This window comes from Sorex araneus, chromosome 3 (genome assembly GCF_027595985.1).
Source record: "Sorex araneus isolate mSorAra2 chromosome 3, mSorAra2.pri, whole genome shotgun sequence".
Lineage (NCBI taxonomy): Eukaryota > Metazoa > Chordata > Mammalia > Eulipotyphla > Soricidae > Sorex > Sorex araneus.
The window spans coordinates 28,228,514-28,249,965 of record NC_073304.1 but is presented as its reverse complement, the minus strand read 5'-3'; the positions used below and the strand labels follow the sequence as shown (position 1 = coordinate 28,249,965).

The following is a 21,452-nucleotide window of genomic DNA, read 5'->3' as shown; positions in this document are numbered from 1 at the left end:
AACTAGTGGTAGGTTAGGTTACATTATTTTACATTACATTATGGTTGCATTCAGTTAGGTTACATTAGGTTAGGTTTGGTTTTTCAAAAAGGACTCCGCCCAGTGTTTCTAGGGATGGTGGGGAGGCAGGTTCACTCCTGGCAAGCCTTTGTGTGTGACAGGTCTCAGGAGCCACCAGGGTTTCACTGGGGTATAGCAGAGCTATAGGCAGGGATGGAGCTGGAATAGGGGAGACAACATATTGCCAGGTATCAAACTCAAGACTTCATACATGCTAATCGCGTGCTCTATCTCTTGAACCATATTCCAGGCTCCTAAAGTTAATGTTGAAGACTAAAGTTTCCTCCTATGAACTAAACCCTATTGTGCCCTCTCACCACCACAACTTCCCACGAGGTGATGAGGATAAGAGCCTACTGGTGGGCTCCATGGACTTATAAGAACAGACCGTACATAGTTTGTTTCTCTGTACACACCTACATACTCTGTACACACCTATACACACTTACATACTCTGTACACACCTATACACCTATATATCCACCACACACACACACACACAAACACACCTCCACACACACACCAGGAAGAGCCTTGTGACCCCCAGAAAGACTTAACACCCACTCCACTCACAACTCAACTGGATAGTTCCAGCATATGCAGAAGTGTGGTAAACCCATCTCTGTTACTCACGTCATGAGGCAGAGGCAGATTGTGACAGCCCAGGGTAAGATTGTGCCCATGAATAAAGCCATTGCTTTCCTAAAGCTCCTACACAATTGAATGCACTTCGGGGAAAATTCAGGGACAGAAAAGGGACCAAGGCCAAGAGCCCATGCTGAGTGAGGATCCTTCACTTGGAATTCCACTTTCCCAATGTGACTGAATCGGGACCAGCACACATACACACACATTCACACATAGGTTCTACCCTGCTCAACCTCTCTTAGATATGGGTTCCTCATCTGTAAAATGGGAGCAATTCAATGTGAGTTAAGTGCCTGTCACTTAGAAAGTGTTCTTTCATGTCAATCTTCTTTCTTCTTCTAGATGCAAGGGTAGCTTATTACTGATAAGAATAAGGAACAAAAATTATAGTCCCAAATAAGTTCGTTTCCTCCCCAAAGTGGCAGGGAACCAAAGAATTCACATTTGGACTCTGTCCAGGGCACATCCTTCATATCTTGGTGGCCTCCAGTGACAAGGTAGCCACCTTGTTGGATTGCAAGGAACGAAGCATATGGATGCAGCCCATTTGGCACAGTGGGCTCACTCAGGAATGCCATCAACACCTAGAGTTGTCATTGTCATTTCAAGAGCCCATAGAACTGGTGGGCCCTAAACCTTCTGGTAATTAGTCCCCAAATATAAGAAAAATCAAATAGGTTCCCCCAAACTACAACCCACTCCTCCACCCAGGCAAATATGCAGAGCCATTGCCTGATACAGACTCATGTTTGGCCCTGGAGAAGGAGCAGTATCTCCCATCTAAGCTTTCGCAAAAGATATGCCAGGGCCAGAGCCAGCTCTGAGAGTGTTCAGAGCACTGTTTCCCAGGATCGCTCCAGTGTGACTGAACCAGGACCAGCACACACACATTCACACTTAGCTTCTACCCTACTCAACCTCTCTTAGACCTGGCAGATCCCTGGCTCCACCAGCCAACCATGTTCACAACCACATTCTGATGGTCTCTCATGAAGGCCACAGATGGGACATTGGCCTGACTGTGCCAGCTTGGTGACACACTCCCACCTGATCTTCTGATCTTGGTGAAAACTTGTTAGCACCCTACAAGATCGCCGGACTGTTCTCTGTCTTATGATGAAGGGATAAAGGAACAACAAGGTATGAGGAACTGCCCCCTTACACAGAGGGCAGTCAGGGGCCACACCCTGGCCAGGCCAACCCTATGGCCCCTTCTCTGGGCTTCAAGGTCAAATGAATATATACTCCACATGAACTCTATACCCATGTCCAGGGCAACCCTTCAGGTTCTTCTTTGGTGTATGATCAGCACAAATGGTTTTGTTAAAGAATCATTCTAGAAACTTGTTTCCACATGTGCTCACTTCTTGAGAGAGAGCCCTGTCTTGGAAGCTTCTCCTTGCTCTCGGGTGTGAAAGCCCAAGTATCTTACTTGGAAATTGGGTGAGTGCTTGGCCACTCGGGGTTCGGGGCTCTTTTCAGTCACCTGTCAGGTTGATCCAAAATGCTGACACTGTGTCACGGGCAACTCCCATTCTCACTTTCTGGTTTTGTTGTCCCGCTGAACAGCAGAGGACAGAGATGTCAGGAGACTAATAACATCTGTTAGATTTTTCCCATCAGTGGGGCAATGACATCATCTGCTTCTTTTGGATAATTTGCACATTATCAGGCTAATTTTCAGATTATCTAATCAGCTGCCATCACCCTTAATCAACTAAGCTCTTTCAAATCTGCAGGGTACAGCATGCCCTCCAAAGGGGCCTGGCGCAGGGGCCCTTCCTTCTTTCAGCAGAATTGGAACTCTCAGTGGCTGGCACAGCACTTGTGCCACAAAAGACTGACCCACTACCTAGGCCAACCCTACTGCTTCTCCCAGCAGCTAAGAAATCAGCTTGAAATGATGACATACACTCAGAGCTAGGATATTTCCCTGTAAACAGTTCCCAGTATGTGACCAAGCATTTCATACTCCTTTATGCTATTAGATAAAAGAGGGAGACAGAGGCTGGAGCAACAGCACAGTGGGTAGGGCATTTGCCTTGCATGCGGCCAACCCAGGTTCGATTCCCAGCATCCCATATGGTCCCCTGAGCACCACCAGGGGTAATTCCTGAGTGCAGAGCCAGGAGTGACCCCTGTACATCGCCGGGTGTGACCCAAAAAAAGAAAAAAAAAGAGGAAGACAACATAAAAAGTGCCCCATGTACTAAAGAGTACTCTAACCTAATATTTTAACCTACTATTCTAACCTAGTCATTGTTACTGTGGCTCTCCACTGTTGGGCATAGAAGGTACTTCCAACTGTGGTCCCTGTCTGCATTTCCATAATTTTTCCGTATCCCCAAAAGCCACTACTAATTAATTCACTAGGGGATTCCCTAGATCCCTAAACCTCTGTGTTTTACCCTTTCTCTGCCAGGATTCTAAAATCTGACTTGACTTAGACCCAAATGACTACCAGTTGTCTGAAGTCACCAGACAGACAACTTCTTAGACTTCCTTGTCTTGTGCAGACATGCATTCCCTCTGCCCAGGAAGTCCGCTCCCACCTGAAAAACTCCTCTGTGGTGTACCAAAGCTAGCTTGAATATCACTTCCTCCATGAACCCTCTGCAAATCCCTTTATGCAGAGGTTCTTGGGCTTTCCTGTGTACCAGAATGCCCTGGAAGACATTTTCAATCATTGATTGATGGACCTAACCAATAGTCTCTATTTCAGTCCCTCTGATGAAGGCAGGCATCCAGGAAACTCCCAGGTAACTGGGTTTTCACCGTTAGAACAGCACTGTGCTGAGGGGCAGAACATGCACTGTACCTGGAGTCCTTTGCTCCCCTGCCACCTGTACATAGCCTCATGACCAGATCACACAGTCCACTTTAGAATGTTAGCTCCTCAAACACGGGGCCCATAGATAGGCAATACTTGGTTACTAATTACATAGGTGAATGGACCAGTCATGAGATGAAAGGATGGGGGGATGGATGGAGAGATGAATGTAGGGTGGATAGATGGATGCAAGGAAGGAGGAAGGGAGGCAAGAAGGGAGGAAGGGAAAGAGGGAGGGAGGGAAGGAGAGAAGGAAATAGAGGGAGGGATGGATGAATGGACAGACAAATCAGCAGATGGATGGATTAGTGGATGGATGAATGAATAGATGAACAGATTATACTGAATTTATTTACATAGCATTTCCATCCAGGTTCAAGCTCTCATAAGTTTCCACCTCACTCTATCTCCTCTAAAGTTACCTTGAAGGCATCTTCTATAAAAGATAGCCATTGCATATAAAAATGATAATAAGAAATTCGGGAAAAGTCTTGATATTGTGAGCCTGTGTCTTGGGCATTTCCAATCCTAAGCCAGGGTTCTTTCTACACCAGAGGGTGTCAACTGCGTGTCCTCAAGAAGTCACAACAGACACCTGAGTGGCACTTGTCAGAAACCTAACCTGCCGGGCCCTCCTGCTTTCATTTTATACATAATCTGTGTGCGTGATGTGTGGCTCTGAATGCATGCACACGCTGAGATTTGCAGAAAGCAGATGAAGGAAAAAAGAATTTAGCTTCACACAGAAGGGGAAGGACTGAAACTCGGGGACAGAAACCCCCACCCCAACTCCTCCAAAAAAAGTCTCTCCCTTGCCAAATGTCTGTGCTCCCACCATCGGGGCTGCCAGTGGTTGGGGCTAAGCGACAGGGCCCTAAGGGAAGGAGGCAGGAAGGGGAACAAAGAGAGAAAAACTCCAAATGGGAGGGGCAGGAGGACTGCGGAGTGCTGAGCTGGCAACGTGCAGGGGCGGCCTGGGGCAGCAGAGGCCACGCGGGATCTGGCACTCTGGCACTCTCTGCCCTTTTAGCAGCAGCAGGCAGGGGATGAGTGATGGGCTTGGCTGGAGGCGCAGCTGGGGGCTGCAGCAAGGGACAGCAGGAGGACCAGTGTGAAAATGTCTCTCCCGCTGGCTGCAGGAGGTTCGAACCTACCTGGCCCTGAAATCTCCTGGTCTGTGGAGCTTCCTCCGCCCGGCACTAAGCTCGTGCTCACAGGCAAAGGGGGGGGTGCCCCTACAGTTCTACTCAATAAGAATATGGCAGCATTCCCACTTCTCTGGGGTACAGAGCTTTTCTGCATATCGGGGAGGTAATTCCTGGCTCCTTCTCCCTCCCAAGGCCTGGCCCAGGGAGGATCAATCAGACCAAGGCCTCCGGATGCTGCAGAGCTGCCACGTTCGACTCGCCACTCAGCCCCAGTGGCACTTAGGGGCAGAATGAATGGGAGCCGGCGCACACCCCAAAGAGTGGGAGCAGCTAATGACCGGGTATTAATGATGCTGGCAATTAGTGCTCATGAGAAATGGTTGGGGGGCTTCTCATGAGGGGGCATGGGAGGAAACATTCGAAGCAGCCAACACTTCAGGGGCTTGTCTGCAGCAAAGAACCTGGGCAGAGCCACTGCCCTGGATTTGTTTTTTAAAAATGGGGGTAGGAAAGCCAGGAAAGGCTCTGTGGATGCAAAGGGTCCTTCTGCTACACCCTCTCAGCTAGTAAAATTGGGGTTGATCAGAAGAGATGTCATTGAAAGATGCATGCAAAAATTCTAGAACCTTCCTTGGTGCCCAAAAATAGTCAAAGATGTTTTTTGAGGTTTCAAATCCCTGGAGCGATCCTTTATGATGGAGCCAATTTCCCAAGAGCTGGGTGGGAAGTGGGATGGACATGGAGTTAGGACAATGGTGCCAGCTGACAGCCCCTAAAGAGAGGAGAACAAGCAGCCAGTGGGACTCCTTGGGGATGCTTGCCACCTAGAAGGAAGAAAGACAGTGGCTCAAGGTGAGGCCACCAGAAGCAGAGACAGACCCATGAGAGCATGAGACGAGATTCTGATGGACATAGACAGAAATCAGCACCCACCTTGGAAGCCCCCAAGCCCCCAGAGGGATCCGCAGGAACAGCTAAGGAAGAGACTTGTTCTACTTGGGGTCTGCAGCTTGCCTGAAGGACGGGGGAGGGGGGCCTGGAAGCAGCCACAGGCCTTTGCCCATCACCACGCATGTGTGCACACAAAAGAGACAGGCAAAAGCTAAGTGTCCACGCCCTCCAGCATGAATGAAGCATTACACTGGCCTGACATTTGCAAAGAGATGTAAAGGGGAGCAGAGGGGATGGTGAGAGTGAGCAACAAAACCCAGCTAATAAATACTTTAGAGGGCAACTGTCACTAATAAATACCTTCCAGATTGCAACCCAAATCAAAGGAGATTCTTCTAGGCCTCCCAGAGGTAAGAGACAATAGCTATCCTTGACCACTGAGATCAGACAAGGGATAAGAGGAAGGCCGGGGAGCCAAATCCCAAGAGTGTCTGTGCAGGTCAGTAGTCTCCTTTTTGAAAGACAGGATGAATGGAGCAAGGAACCCGTCTGCAGAGAGAAGGCAGAGACATCAGCTGGTAGTGGGGGTGGCCAGAAAAGGGGGTCGGGGGCATAGCTCTGTCAGACCCTCCTGGCCTGCTTTACAGACTCTGTCCAGATAACAAGAAGAAACAGCGCATTGATGCTTTCATTCGTACTCATTTCCAGGGTTCAAGCCCTTATGAGAAAATACTGGTTGTCAAGCAAACGGCTGGAACCTGAAAGTGAGTAGAAATGAGAGCAGGCATTATGGACTACATTTGTCTCTCTGCTCCCGAAATTCTTTACATTAAATTCCTAATCCCAGTAACCTAAGAATGTGACAACATTTGGAGCCAAGGTCTTAAGAGTAAGTAAAGAGGAAACATTAAGGGTTGGGGAGACAGTTCAGGTGGCACAATATAAGCCCTATATGTTCAAGACCCCTCGTTTGATCCCTCACATCGTAAGTCCCCTATACTGAACACTGCTGGACATGACCCTGATGCCCAGTCCCCATCCTGCCCCGCCCCCACCCTGCCCCACCCCCACCCAGCTCCGGTGGCCTGAGTGCCTTTCCCAGAAACCAGTGTTAAAGAGGAAAATCAAGGGGTGAGTACTAAGTTCTTTTTAATCTAATCATTTATGCCTGGAGAAAGGAAAGAATAAAAATGGAGTCCCCAATTTTCAGAATCACTTGGGGTCTTGAAAGTCCAATATCCCAGTGGTAAGGCCCTCCACATGGTGTTGGCTACTGGAGTGATCAACAAAATGACAAGTCAGTCCCAAGGCAGTGTTTCTAAGCAGGGTAGAAGGGTGCCCTGTACCCAAAGCCTAAACAATGAACCAAAAATATCTGACATGTCTGGATGAGCAAGAAGATATGAGGAATGTCTGTCCAAACTGATTCACCAAGGACTGTGTTCAGTTCAGGTGAGCGGCTGGGAATGGTTCTTCCAGAGCTGAGGGAAAGAGTAGCAGGTCCTGTGTTTGACACAGGCCAGGGAAAGGTGTATCCCTCCACTCTTACCCTACCTCCTTTCTCTGGGTGCAGAGCTGGGTGTGCCACCCCTGCCCAGCTCCCTTGAGCCCTGCCAGATTCCACAGAGCAGTTGGGGCTGGCTTGAAAAGGCCAAGTCACCCCAGGAAATCGAGACGAATCAACAGAAGCCATCAGAAGATGCCAGAAGTATACAAAAGGAATGATCCGTAGCCTCCTCCCCATCCGCACCCCGCCTCATCACCGTCCAGTCTGATAATGGGGAACTCACGTCTGTGGTTCTCGTTTCTGTGGTTGGGTGGGGACCGGGTTTCTTGGTCTTGGGCTTCATCCCCCTCCTCGCTGGCCAGGTGGGTGTGGGCGTAGTGATAGCTGAGTCCCGGACGGTTCTTGTAGCGCTTGCCACAGACTAGATAGGAAAAAGAAAACAAGAAAGGGAACAGCAACGTCAGCCACCCCTCCGGCCACTGCCAAGCTTCTCCCACCCATTCACCCTTGGCGCTGGTGAATTACAAAGTGTCTCCCACCTTCCTCACCCCCCGCATAGAATCAGCACAGCTGTGACCACATGAGCCCGTGAGAAGAAAAAGCACCCAGGTATGATGGGCACAAGCTGAGTGAATGCTCCATCATTTTCTGACTCTGAGACCCCAGACCAGGTCTTACCCTCTCTTGTGCCTCAATTTCTTCTGAGAGAAAATGACAATAAGAACATTTCCCTCCTAGAATCAGGGTGATGAGTTCATTTTTTTGCAAAGCACCAAGGGGCGTGAACGGGTCATGACGAGTTATGATTATGGCAACTTTGACACCAAAGGGCACAGGAGTTGACCCAACCCAATACTCTGCAGCACAGATTGGGCAAGTGAAACCCAGCAAGGCTCAGAGATCGACCTGGGAACACACAGCTGAAGTGACACAGTCACTAGAATCAAACTCTAGAAGTGCAAAACTCTGTGTGTGTGTGTGTGTGTGTGTGGTGTGTTTGTGTGTGTGTGTGTGTGTGTGTTGGGGGGTGGGGGGTACTCTTCCTAATGAGACACCCAATGATTTCATGCCAGAAAATCATAGCCTGTTATCGCCATAGAAGCTGCCAAGCCCAGAAGTTCTTGGGAGACAAGAACATTATTCCCCACTGTTGCCCCACACAGTCTCTGAATTACAAACTCCCTTCTAATAACATGAGCTCTACCTCCAGGACAGACAGAAAGGAAAAAGAGCAACAAACCAAGAAAGATGGCCTCTCAAAAGTCAGAAGAAATCAGTTCCGCTGCTCAGAACCGAAGAAGAAGTCAGATCCCCACACACTTTCACTCAAGGCCCAATATCTCGTTCCCTGGCCGGCTGTGGTGATCACAGAAGTCCAGAGGGTCTTTCAGACAAACTCCCGAGCCAAACCTCCCATATTGTACCCAGCAGAGCAAACACCCCTTCTGTGGTGGAAGAGGCGGGTGTCCAGAGACCCTCCTTCCTCAGGCCTGGTCTGATCAGGGGGCACAGACTATCCACACGTGGAAAGAGCACAACTGTCTCTCACAATTAAATCTCAAGAATTAATTAGCCAATAAATTCTGGATACACTGGTCCCCGGCTGAGACCTTTGGGGAGATCTCAGGAGTGAGAATGGGTCAAATTCCTGCCCTCTGGAAGCCCCGGTAGTCACACTTGCACCCCAGTGGCTGCACCTCCGGCTATACTCCACCATCTCACGACAGCTCCACAGAGATGTCAAACTACCGAAATTTTCAGGTACACTGGGGTTGTATTTTTGGTGTGCGTTTTTTTTAAAAACTCCAGGCCTTCTCAGAGTTGGGGTGAGTGACCTTCCCACACCTCCCTATACTTCCTAAAGCCCCAGCAACCACACCCACATTCCACCACTGCTGCTTACTGGCCAATTAAATATTCTGGATTTTCTGGAGCGATATCTCCAAATTCTGCAACACCAACCTCCCAGTAGGAGCCACCAGATTGGACGGGAATGTAACGTACAAACCAACTGAGCTCGACTAACAAAAACAGTAACACAGAAGGCTCAACTAGCAACAACAGCTTTAGTAAAACCTCAGATAAGACTTAATGTCCCCGGGGGGAGATATAACAATTTTCACAAATTTTCTTTTACTGAAGTCTTTTTTTTTATCATTTCATTAGTCATTTAGTGGCAACAGGAATATAAAATAATTTGGGTCTGCTATGGAGGCAGGTTTGAGGGGTGGTTGGAGAAATGGGGAGAATGGTGAAGGGTAGATGATAGTGGTGATAGAATCAGTGTTGGAATGTTGAATGCCTGTAGCAAATGCATCAGGGCAACTTTGTAAATCACTGTCGCACTGTCGCACTGTCGTCCAGTTATTCATTGATTTGCTCTAGTGGGCACCAGTAACATCTCCATTGTGAGACTTGTTACTGTTTTTGGCATATCGAATGTGCCACAGGTAGCTTGCCAGGCTCTGCTGTGCGGGCGCGATACTCTCAGTAGCTTGCCGGGCTGTCCAAGAGGGATGGAGGAATCAAACCCGGGTCGGCCACGTGCAAGGCAAATGGTGTTTAAATAAAGTGATCGGGGGAAGGAGCACAACTGTCTCTCAGATGCAGCAAAATTGACTTGGCTAGGTGACTGTGAAAGTCTCCTTAGCCAATTCCTTACTATTTCTAGTAGGGTTTCTTTTTCGCTCCATTTATCTTCAGGTTCTCAAGGTGTTACCACAGTCTTCCCTTAGCCAGAGGGAGTAGGTCCCAAGAGTACAGAGGCTACAGAGGATACTTGAACCTGTGGATCGTGCTAGACCCTACAGACACCTTATTTTCCCAACATATAGAAGCTAGTTTCATTTAGAAATTAGATGCTGCAAGAGATTCACAACAGTAAGAAAAACAGAAAAATCATTGCAAACTATAATGCCCAAAATGAAAGAGAGAGAATGAGAGCGAGAAAGAGAGAAAGAAGAAAAGTGTCTGCTGTAGAGAAGCAGGGATAGGCAAGGAGGGAAACAGGGGACACTGGTGGTGGGAAACATACACTGGTATGTATGGGACCAGTATTGGAACATTGCATGACTGAAACTCAATCATGAACAACTTTGCAACTGTTTCTCACAATGATTCAATAAATAAATAAATAAAGCTCTAAATTAAACATTTAAAAAAATAGAGCAACCATCATAACATATTGTAATGAAAGCTGAATGTGGTCTGTATCTTAAAATATCTTATAGTCTTGCCCCATGGCTGACCTATAAGTAAAAGCCCAGAAAATCGCAGCGAAGGGAATGCTCTGTATCGTCACAGGCAAAAATTGGTCAAATCATCTCTTCAACTCACATTTGCTCAAACTATTTTTTATCTTCTCAGTTTAATTCATTTAGAAGAATCACGGAGACAATATTTTAAAAGAGGTTATTCCTGTTTTAATGAAGATGGATTTCATGTTTTTCTGCTTTGAATGAAATATGAGTCTCATTTTTACTCTATCAAATTTGAGTTGTTTCTCTAATCCTTGTTTTTAAATTTTATTATGAGAGAATTTTATGGGTCACCCTTTCAGTATCAACAAATATGTGACTCTCCTTCAGTTTGCTGATATAGTGAATTATGTTGATTTCCTAATGTTGCCTATTATTGAACCATTCCTGCATTTTTAGAAGCACTCTATTTAGTGAGAGTGTATTATCCATTTGATACACTGCCATATTCTGTTTGCTAATATCGCATGTTATCTATATTCGGACTTAAGGCAGATTTATCATTTTGGACTATCTTTTATCACATTTCAATTTTATGGGTCACATTAACTTATAAGAACACACTGAGGAATTTTGCTGAATGTACTAGGCAAAACACAAGTTCTCTCTGTGTATTTGGAGAATTATTATTAGGCTATAAATAGCTGGAGTAAAGCATCTCATTCAGTACTCAGTACATAATGGATGCTCAATAAGTTATAACAACTTATTAGCATAAGGTATTAAGAAGGGCATCAGCTTAGTTTGTTTCATCTCAAGTTTGACTCCTGACCTCAAACTATAGAAACTGGCCATTGGTTGGGCTTTCTTGAATCTGAAATTGCTGTTGACAACCTACCAATTGACTATAAACTCAAGTCATTGCCTACTTGCTTGTGCTCTCACTCTCTTCCACTCCCTCTTTCCTTCTCCCTCCCCCCTTTTCTCTCTCCCTTTCTCTCTCATTACAAAAAAGAAAATAAAATGACAGTATATACATATATATCAGTTTATATCTATATATACACATACATATATATATACATATTACATAAGGTCAATAAACATCACATTATGGGGTCACTGGGTATAAATTCATTGTGACCAAGCATACTGTTGGTGATGAATAAATGTTATTAAAAATAAACGATAGCACAGCAGTTGGGCGTTCACCTTTTACAGGCCAACCCGAGTTTGATTCCTCCACCCCTCTCAGAGAGTCCGGCAAGCTACTGAGAGTATCCCACCTACATGGCAGAGCCTGGCAAGCTACCCGTGCATATTGGATATGCCAAAAACAGTAACAATAAGTCTCTCAATGAGAGATGTTATTGGTGCCCGCTCGAACAAATCAATGAGCATGAGCAACGGGATGACAGTGACAGTGATAGTGACTACTACTACTACTACTACTATGGGGCTGGGGAGGTTGCTGAGAGGACTGCAGCAGATGTTCTACAAGATAGAGCCCCAGGTTCAATTCTCGGGACTTGCAGGGAGCGACACCAAATATTTCCATGTGTTCCCCCAACCAAAATACAAACCGAAACAAAGCAGATTGATCCAACCCATACTTACAAGGGGAAACTTTATCTTCTGTCGCCAGCTTCCCCCTATGCACTGCATTTCATTGGTGTCATTTTCTGTCAATTACCACCCATTGCCTTCCTTAATCATAACGTTTTCTGGATCTTAATCGTCATTTGACCTAATTGTATAATTGTTTTATTCCCACTACTATTCTAGCAGCCTATATTGGACAAGTCCACTGATAGGGAACCCACTGCTCATTCAAGCAGGTATTTCTTCTTATGACTTCTGGAATTACCACAATGTCCACACATAGTAGTCCACACATATTAGCTATAAGAGGGCCGCTTCTCTGAATAAGTTCCATAAACATTCTATCTCTTATTAACAACTCCACTTTATATGTTATCAGGCACATGATACACCTTCAAAATGTATTTACGGAACAGCTGGGGAGTGAACTCAGAAACATTCTGTGGGAAAGCCAGGAGATGGAGGAGGAGTCAGCATGGAGGAAGAGGGATCAGGAGCTGACCCACTATCCGTGTTAAGCTCATATTAATAGTTCCCAAAACCAATCACACCAAACACAACCCAAACACTTCCTGCGACTCCTTCCCACGGGAGTCATTCATTTTAGCAAACCCTTTCTCTAGGCAAGACTCTCAAAGGTCATGCCAAAACCAGCACCAGAACTGTCACCTGGGAAACTGCTGGAGATGCAAATTTGGGGGACTTTACCCCAAATGAAATCAGGGGCCCTGGGGGCAGGCCCAGTGGCCTGGGTTGATTCTGCTACATGCTATATTTTGAGAACCACTTGTGCTGGAAGAAATACTAGATTCAGACAGGTCTCAGATGCCCCTGGTTATTTGGTGAATGGTCATGGGGGGAGGGGAGAGGGGAGAATAGCCTGAGGCCTGAGTCTAGCCAGGTAGCACATGGAGTCCTGGAAGACTCACCAGCAGACCCAACCCAAAGAGCACTCTGGATGGGCCTTTATGACTACCACCTACTTCTATCAGTTCACTCCCTTCAAGAAAACATCATGCACTAACTATCATGTGCCCAGCCCTGTAGCCCCGGGAGGGCCTGTCCCAGCCTGCTGGACCTCCCAGTTGAGCAGAAGGGAGGGTGGATGGAAGAAAGTGGGGCGAATGCAGCCGAGTGAGCCTGGCCAGTGGGGCCAGCACAGCAGGGGACAGAAGCGAGAGTTTCCTGGAGCAGCAGGATGGAGCAGTCACACACCAAACTATGCTCCACCCAGCACACCCAGCACTTTTGGGGGGTTGCTACAGATATTGCTGCCGAGTGAGGGAGATGGGCGGGTTTGAGAGCGGCAAACACAAGAGGAAGGTTGGGCAGGGCTTTATCCTGACAATGAGGAACCAGGGCAGGACTGTGTACCAGGAACCGGCTTTTGCAGATAGTGTTAGCGCTACCACCTCTCAGTCTAAGATGTAGGAGATGGGTGCAAAGTGGCAGTGATATCTCTTCTCTGGGTACAAACAGTGGGGACTTCGGTGGGGAATAGGGCTAGAGAACCAAAACAAAAGGACCAGCACAGCCTCCCTTCCCAGCATCACCCAGGCCCCGCCACCTCCCCCCACCAGGCCCATCCAGCCCCACCACCCCACTCCCTCCCCCACAACGCACTCAGTAGCCTCTTATCTTCTTTAAAATGTTTCTTTCTGCTGCAGACCTTCGAGCAAGCCCCCCCTTGTCTCGAATGTCCCCCCAAGCCCCAGTGCGCCTGTGGAATGCTTCATTGTCCTGCAGATTGCATGCTCAGTGTACCCTTCCCCAGCGTAGCCTCCAATTACAATCAGGACCCCGGGTTATTACCTCCCGAGGACTGATGGGGTCTCGATAGGCAGCTCCCCCACCAGCCACGGGAGCAGTGTGTGTGTGTGTGTGTGTGTGTGTGTGTGTGTGTGTGTGTGTGTGAGACCAGCTGGGGTCCTGATGGGGTCTTCATAGACAGCTCTCCCACCAGCCACAGGAGCCGTGTGTGTGTGTGTGTGTGTGTGTGTGTGTGTGTGTATGTGTGTGACCAACTGGGGTCCTGACTGGAAACTCCCTGACTGCGTAATCAGCTAAAGGGACAGCAGAAGTCCCCAGAAGAAGGAACCCCCAGAACTTAGGAAGAAAGAAAATGAATTCAGGCTAGGATCGGCTGGCACACCTGGAATTCAGGAGGAGATGGGATATGGCAATGGAGTTAGGGATCCGAAGCAAAGGCCAGGAAAGAAGGTGGCAAGAGAGGATGAAGGTGGTGCTGGGCTGGAACTCAGGACACACCTGTCTCTTAAGAGTCTGGTCACAAGCGCAAATGTATAAGATTATACGGGAACCCGGGGGAGAACACGAAGGGCTGGCACAGGCTTTATATATGGGGTACCTGGTCCCAGGCACCTGTTGATGTCTTCAACACTTCCAGGAGTGAGCCCTAAATACTGAGCAACAAGTAGCCCCTAAGCACTATTGAGTATGGCAAGTGGAGGGAAGGAGGGAAGGAAGGAAGGAAGGAAGGGAGGAAGGAAGGGAGGAAGGAAGGAAGGAAGGAAGGAAGGAAGGAAGGAAGGAAGGAAGGAAGGAAGGAAGGAAGGAAGGAAGGAAGGAAGGAGAGAGCAGAGTAAGTAACATAAGGCAAAGGAGGAGAATTTTGGGGGGCCAGGGCCATGAGACCACCACTGATATAGCTGGAGGTGGGTAGCATATACCAGGCCTGTCATAATGATTCGAACACAGTCGCCATCAGCAAGCCCCCTTCCCACTGTGCAGCTGAGTCATCTCAGGCAGTCTCAAAGGGAGAATCAGGGGGTGGCAGGGGCTGGGGAGAGAGGCCTGGTTTTGGCAATTAGGTCAACTTCATGGGAAGGAAACCTGGGATTCGTGGAGGACAGAATAGCCTTCAGGGCCCTTCTAGAAGCTCCTGGAAAGAAGCTGTGGTACAGGGGCCATGCAGCACAGCCGGAGCAGGAGAAAGGGGCAGGGATGAGGGCAGACGGCTGGGCCTTCAGGGAGGTGGAGCAAGCCGGGTCCTTGGCAGCACAGCCCTTGGAAAAGGCTTTTAGGTCAGAGGGAAGGAGACAGGAGGGAGGGGAGTGAGAAAGGCAGCGTAGAGAGGGATCGAAGATAATGGAGTGAGAAGTCTGACCCCCAAACAGGGCTTGTGACCCAAGTCCCAGTCCTTTGAATGACTTCAACCAAGGGATAGGAGATGGCTGATTTATTGGGGCTGGAATGCATCTGATCAGATAGCTGCACTTAGATGGAGAGCGATGCCCAGCAGATCCTGCTCTAGCCAGCTGGGAAGAGAGGGAAACTGACATCCTGGTTCCCCGTCTGTATTTAGGATCCGCTCCTGCCAGACCGAACACTTGGGGGTCAGCTCCACGGTGGAGCAGCCTGCACCCAGAGAGGATTCCTGCCCGCAAGAGCCCACCCCGGGTTTCATACTTGGTCATCATCACCTTGGAGTTCTCTCTCCTCTTTTCCTTTTGAGGGGAGAGTGTCAACCAAGCAGTGCTCATGGGGCCACATCTACTGATTCTCCGTCAATCCGGTCATCATTTGAATGCTAGTGTTGGCACCACCCAGCACATGCCCGCAGTGATCCGGGGACCATGTGTGGCTAGGAATTGAACCTGGTCCCCAGCTCTTTGCTGAAATTCCTTTTTTTTTTTTTTTTTGGTTTTGTTTACAGATCATACCTGGTATGCTTAGGGTTTACTCTTGGCTCTGTGCTCAGAGATCATTCCTAGCGGACTCAGGTGACCATTTGGGGGTACCAGGGATCAAACCAGGACGGGCCAGGTGCAAAGCAAGTACCCTACCCACTCTCCTATCTCCCTGCCCCCAGCAGAATTCTTTATAACTCATTGAACAAAGGGCCCCTCAGTCCTGTTCTGCAACAAGCCCTGTGGATTCTGTAGTGGATCCTACAAGCCTACCAGTGCTGGGGCGGGGATCTAGGCTGTGGCTTTCTCAACAGTCAACCTGGGCTTGTAAAAGCTGCCTAGGTTCCCCGCTGCCCAGAGGTACCCATGAAGGCCTGGCCAGAGCAGTGAGCCACTCAGCAGCAGCCGTGCCAGTGCTACCCACTGCCCTGCCCTCAGAGAGGCAGGGTCACAAGCAAGGCAGGGAAGGGAGATAGCAGATCTGGACCACCTGCCCTCAAATTTGCATCGCTGTGGCTGTGGGATCCTGGGTCAGTCGCCAGACCTCTCTGTGCTTTTGTCTCTTCTCTGGAGAACAGGAATAATCCCAACACATCAACCTCAGCGTTTGGGAGGAAAACACAGGAGGACACTCCAAGCCTAGCTCGGAGCCAGTCTCACTCCTCATCACGGTTATCCCCACCCCACCTTCCCTCCCATCCACGCAGAGCCCAGGGAAATAAAGCTCGAAAGAGTGGGGGGTGGGGTGGGGGTCTCGTCAGCTCTCCCCTAAAGTCTGGGGCGATGGAGTTACAAGGAAAAGAGGGTGCGGGGAAAGACAGATTCTGAAAATCAAGTATGAGAGCCATCTGCTCTCCTTTTATCATGTCAGCAATCTCACTCGGCAATGATCTGTCGTGCAGAATCAGACGGCGCCCCGAGACTGCTGGAGCATTCAGAGACGGCTGTGCCCCTCTCCGCCCGGCCCCATCTCCATCCTGCGTGCGAGCTCCCGGCGGCAGGCACCTGGCAGCCGACACCCCGGGGAGCAGCCAGGCTTGCCTGTCCACAGCACCCCAGCTCCTTCTTTTCACCTTGGCCAGCGGCACCTGGATGCCACGTGCCTGGCACGGCTCGCGTGGCAGGGAATGTTGGGATGGTGCAGAAGGTCCCGCTCACCGCCTCTCTCGCCTTCCCCCGGGGCGGGTCCATCTGTCAAGCTGCAGAAATCCTGCTTGCCCACTGCCCATGCTGGAGCCCGGTCCTCCAGGCAAGAGCTCCTGGCAGGAGTTGGAAATGCCTTCAGTGCTGCCCGGAATATTGACTGCAACCCCCCCCCCCCACACACACACACACACACCCCAGCCCGGCTCCACTGCCTCATCTGAGGGCGGCAGTGGAGAGGTGAAGGGGGGGTTGGTGGGGAGAGTGGGGGAAAGAAGCAGGGGGATGAAGAAGAGGTGGGAGGACCCCGGGGCAGTTTGTGGGAACAAAGCCGGCTGCAGCAGACGCAGAATCCTTCCTGCCGGGGAAGCGGCCGCCTTCCCCACTGATAACTTAATGACTCTGGCACATTTTCATCAGCCCAACTTGGAGCACGCAGTGGGTATCTGAGCCAGTGGTTTCCAAGAGACTGAGAGCAGGGACAGAAAGCAATTACGGGATGAGTGTCCAAAAGACAAAGCAGGGCCTTGGGAGCCACCTGGGCGCATCTCATTCCCACCTCCGCCCTGTGGCACCAGGTAGAGCGAGGAGGAGCAGGCAGCTCCTGCCCTCTGGAGCGCCCTGTTCTGGGCTGTCCAGTCCCCACAGCAGGTCCCCCCTGCACAGGTCGATGACTCTATGCTGGTTGGCACACTGGCTCATTTGTCCCATTTTACAGATGGGACTGAGTCAGAAAAAAAAAAAAAAGTTGAAGCCCAGTTCTACAGGCAGAGGCAGGATTTGAACTCTGCTCTGGCTGACTGCAAGGTCCTTGGCTTTCTCCATCTGACCTGTCCTGGGGCCTTCGGCTGAGCTCCGGAGCCCTTTGTTCTCTGTGTCCCCAGAGTTGAGCCCAGGGGAAGCACCAGCAGGGGAGTGGAGGGTGAGGAGCAGGAAGGAGGGGTCTGGTCCATCTCTCTAGGGGCTCTAGGCAGGCACAGAGTGACCCACCTCTCTCCCAGGCTTCTCCTGCTCCTCCGTTGCTGGTTGGTGCTGCCGAAACCCCCATATCATCCCATTGTCATGCCCCACCATTGGGCTTGCAAGCAGAGCCGAGTCCAACTTGCCAGAGCCCCAATTTACTGAGCCTGGTTCCAAGACACTTGGGACTCCCCATGCTTCCCCAACAGCCCCTCATCTTCTTCCTGCAGAACCCTCTGCCGGATGGAAGATCACGCACCACTGACACTTGGTGAGAAGCACAGAGTAAGAAACGACACACATTAACTTGGCTCAGGCTGCAGCCCAGGGGAGCAGTCAGCCCAGCTCTGTGCTCTCGGGGTGGGACATTAGCCCCCACTCTTGGGAATGCGAAGACTTTTCTCAAGAGTCCATGGTGCTCTGTGAGCTCAGCGGACAGAGGAAGCTTCTAGGCATTCTGGTCCTGCCATTAATACGAAGCAGCCCTTGGGCAAGCCCAGCCACCCCTTACCCAGAAGAGCCTTCTTTCTACCCTACACTCACACACACCCTGCTCTGCGTAAAGAGGCCAGCAGCATGGGGGATCCTGGAGTCGTCAATGCTGCATTGGCTGGGACGAAAATCCACCAGGTGCATCCCCTGCAGATACCATACTTTCTCTTCCTGCTTCTCCATCTGTCACGTAAGGAGTCAGGTTCAAATGGCCTCAAAATCCCTCCACCCTTGCCTTTAAGATCTTTTTTCTGGGTCAGGGAGAGAAACAAGGGGGGCTAGAGTACATAGCCTTGCATGTATGAGGTACTGAGTGTATCCTATGGCACTCCAAGTACAGCAGGGTGGTCTTAGTGACCCTCAGCACTGCTGGACCCAAGAAATATCCCATTGCCAGGCCTGAGCACTGAACTCTAGGGCTGGATTGATGAGCAGCATCAAGAGAGGCCTTTGGGTGCCCTGACCACTTCCTGGGAGGGCCCCCAAACAAGACAAGACACTGTTTTCTCTGCAATCTTCCTAGGCTCCTTGTGTCTTCTAGAGCAAGTAGTTCTTCAATTATAAGAGAATTTCCATCATTAAATCTTCCTGGGGTCTGCCTAACCCCCACCTGCTCCCCACCCAGTCTCAGCCAGGTGTTCCCCGTCACCAATTCTCCTCCCAGTCCACCCTTGGTCCTCGCTAATGGTGCTGGTTCTGGAGTTTGTTGTTGTTCATTGGGGGAGTGGGCTTGGAGGCCACACCTGGACATGCTCAGGGGTCATGGCTGCCTCTGTGCTCTGGAGTAACCCCAGCAGGACTCGGGAGGCCCTCTGAGGGATTTGAAGCAGGGTCCACCTGCTTGTGAGTAACCCCCAGACTGAGTCTCTGGCCCCACTGATTACTGCTATAAATAGAATTCCTCTGGATAGGAAGAGAGATCTGCAGTAGGGGTAGGGGAGGGTGTGATACGTCAATGTCTGGCACTGACCTCTATCAGGAATCAGCTCAGAGCCATCACTGACCAAATGCCAAGACCCAGGTGTTTAGAGGAGGAGGGCACCCTGCTTATTGCAGGAATGTGCTCAATGCAAAAGAGAGCTTGAAAACAGGAGAAACCAAGATGCATGGCAAACCTTCCATTTCCTGACACTGGTCTACTCTGACCAGGAATGTCAGCAGAGAAACTCAGAAATTCCTAAATTCCCTCCACAAAGCAAGGCATGTGTCATGGAACTCTTCCCCACACTACTGGGGAATAAGGGAACAGAATTCTGGGGAAGTCTTCTGGGGCTGGCTCATTGGCTCAGGGGTGTTGGGCAGGTTCTATCACCTTTCCAGTCCTCTATTTCCTGGCTCATGAAAACTATTTGAACTTCATGTGGAGAGAGTAAGAACTGGATGCGCCCATACTAGAAAAAGTGCTGAACACAGTTCCTGGTATACAACTGTACCCTGCCAACATGCACATGTTTCAGTCATTGGTTGAATTTGGTCAGATGCTCTCCCTGGTCCTGGGACCTCCAGCAGCCTGGGCAAAACATGCACTGGGAGCCCAACGTGGGTGTCGACTAAGAGCACCTTTAACCCTTAACTTGGGTTACAGAAGAAATAAATACTAACAGCTTACTTTTGCATGGACGGTAAGTTCATTGCAGATAAACAGAAAAAGATAATATGTCAGAGCCATTATCAAAGCATGGCCATATCTTAAGTACCATAGAAACTGGCATAAATGTGGCTGAGAGGTGAGCATGTGCACATGTGTGTCTCCAGAGTGTCTCATGGATCTTCATCGGAGCTAAACCCTCGTCTTCCTCCATCTGTCTAAGTTATCCATGAACTTTGGGGTAATGAAGGTCCATTAGTCTCTGCTACATATTTCTACCTGGATCCCCTGCTATTTGCACAAACTCATAGGGCAAAGGTTCATCCCTCCCACAAGTCCCCGTATCCTTCTACTTGTAGGGTAGCATAACCAGATTCTCCCACTTTCTCTCCTACCCGCTCTCAGCCTCTCCAGGGTCATCACTGCCACCTTCCTCCCTCCCTCTCATATCCCACATCCTGTCTGTACCTAGCCAGTGTCTATGCATTTTTCCTTCATCACTCTTCCTGGCCTGCCCATGCTCTCTCTGCCACCACCTTCTAGGCTTCCTGTTTTCTCCTGGCAGCCATCAAGCTCTCTCCCGTAAACAGAGAGGCTCATGGATGAACACTTCCAGAGATATCTCTGGGGTCACGATTCCCCATCATCTGTACAAGCCAATCCCTACAGCATGGCCTAGTGTTCCCCACAAATCCTTCTCTAACTGTGTCCACCACCTCCCCCAGCTTCTTACCCCAATTCTCTACTTTGGCCAAACTGGACACTCTTTTGTTTCACTTTCACCAATATTTTGGGAGCAACCACTGGGCCAGAGCTGGAACGCAAGCTGAAGGGACCAGATCCTTATCCTCGGAGGCTCCAGTGCAAGGGAGCCTGCAAACTGCAACCAACCTTTTACCCCAGGAAAGACAGATCCCAGAAATCCAGGACAGGTAAGGCAGATCCGAGAAGTCTATACCAATGAGGCATATCCCAGAAATTTATATCAGGCAAGGGGAATCCCAGAAATCTGTCAGGTAAGGCAGATCACAGAGATCTATGCCAGGTAAGAGCCCAGGAAGATGTGTGTTAGGGGTAGAGAGGGAAAGGAGAAGTGAGATGGGAGATTGGGTATAAAGAGAGACCAATTCCTGGTTCGGCCACTTACTGTGTGACCTCGGGAAAGTACATCAACCCTTTTCTATTTAGCGTAATTATACCATCTAGTTCATGGCACTTTGACAAGTGTTCACAAAGGAATATAGGTGAGTCCTATCAAACATCCCAGGCCTATAATACAAAAACTAAACCAACAAACGTTCGCCATTTCTCTTATTGCCACATGCATACCACAATCCCTGGACACTTAATACAGTGTGCTCCATTTAATACTGGCTCACTGAGAACCTGCAGAGCCCTTTATATACACAGATACACACATGTCCACATACACAAGCTCAGACCTACAGTTGTTTTATCTCTTCCCGAAATCTGCCTTATCTTTCCAACTACATTGGAGACAGGAGAATCCAGGAGAAGGCTGGGTGGGAGAAGCATGCTTCAGGCACATCCCACATGCAGCCCCTGGCCTGTCACCTCCCACCACATCCCCATAGCCCCCTCAGGACATGTAGACTCCAGCAATAACAGAACTTTCGGGAAACCGCAGACAACTACTCGTGGAGCCACAATCTGACCTGGGTCTGCTCCTTCCGAAGTACACCTCATCCTCTTCCCCCAGATCCGCCTACCCTGGT

General features: G+C 49.5%; 1 protein-coding gene across 4 annotated transcripts in view; it reads right to left on the bottom strand.

Annotated features, from left to right (window-relative positions):
• Positions 1-21,452, bottom strand: part of DPF3 (double PHD fingers 3) — a 295,548-nt gene that overhangs the window by 85,079 nt on the left and 189,017 nt on the right. For all 4 annotated transcript variants that reach the window (XM_055130025.1, XM_012933613.2, XM_055130027.1 and 1 more), the window contains one exon: positions 7,368-7,505. In XM_055130025.1, the coding sequence (XP_054986000.1) occupies positions 7,368-7,505 (138 nt within the window). The remainder of the gene's footprint in view (positions 1-7,367; positions 7,506-21,452) is intronic.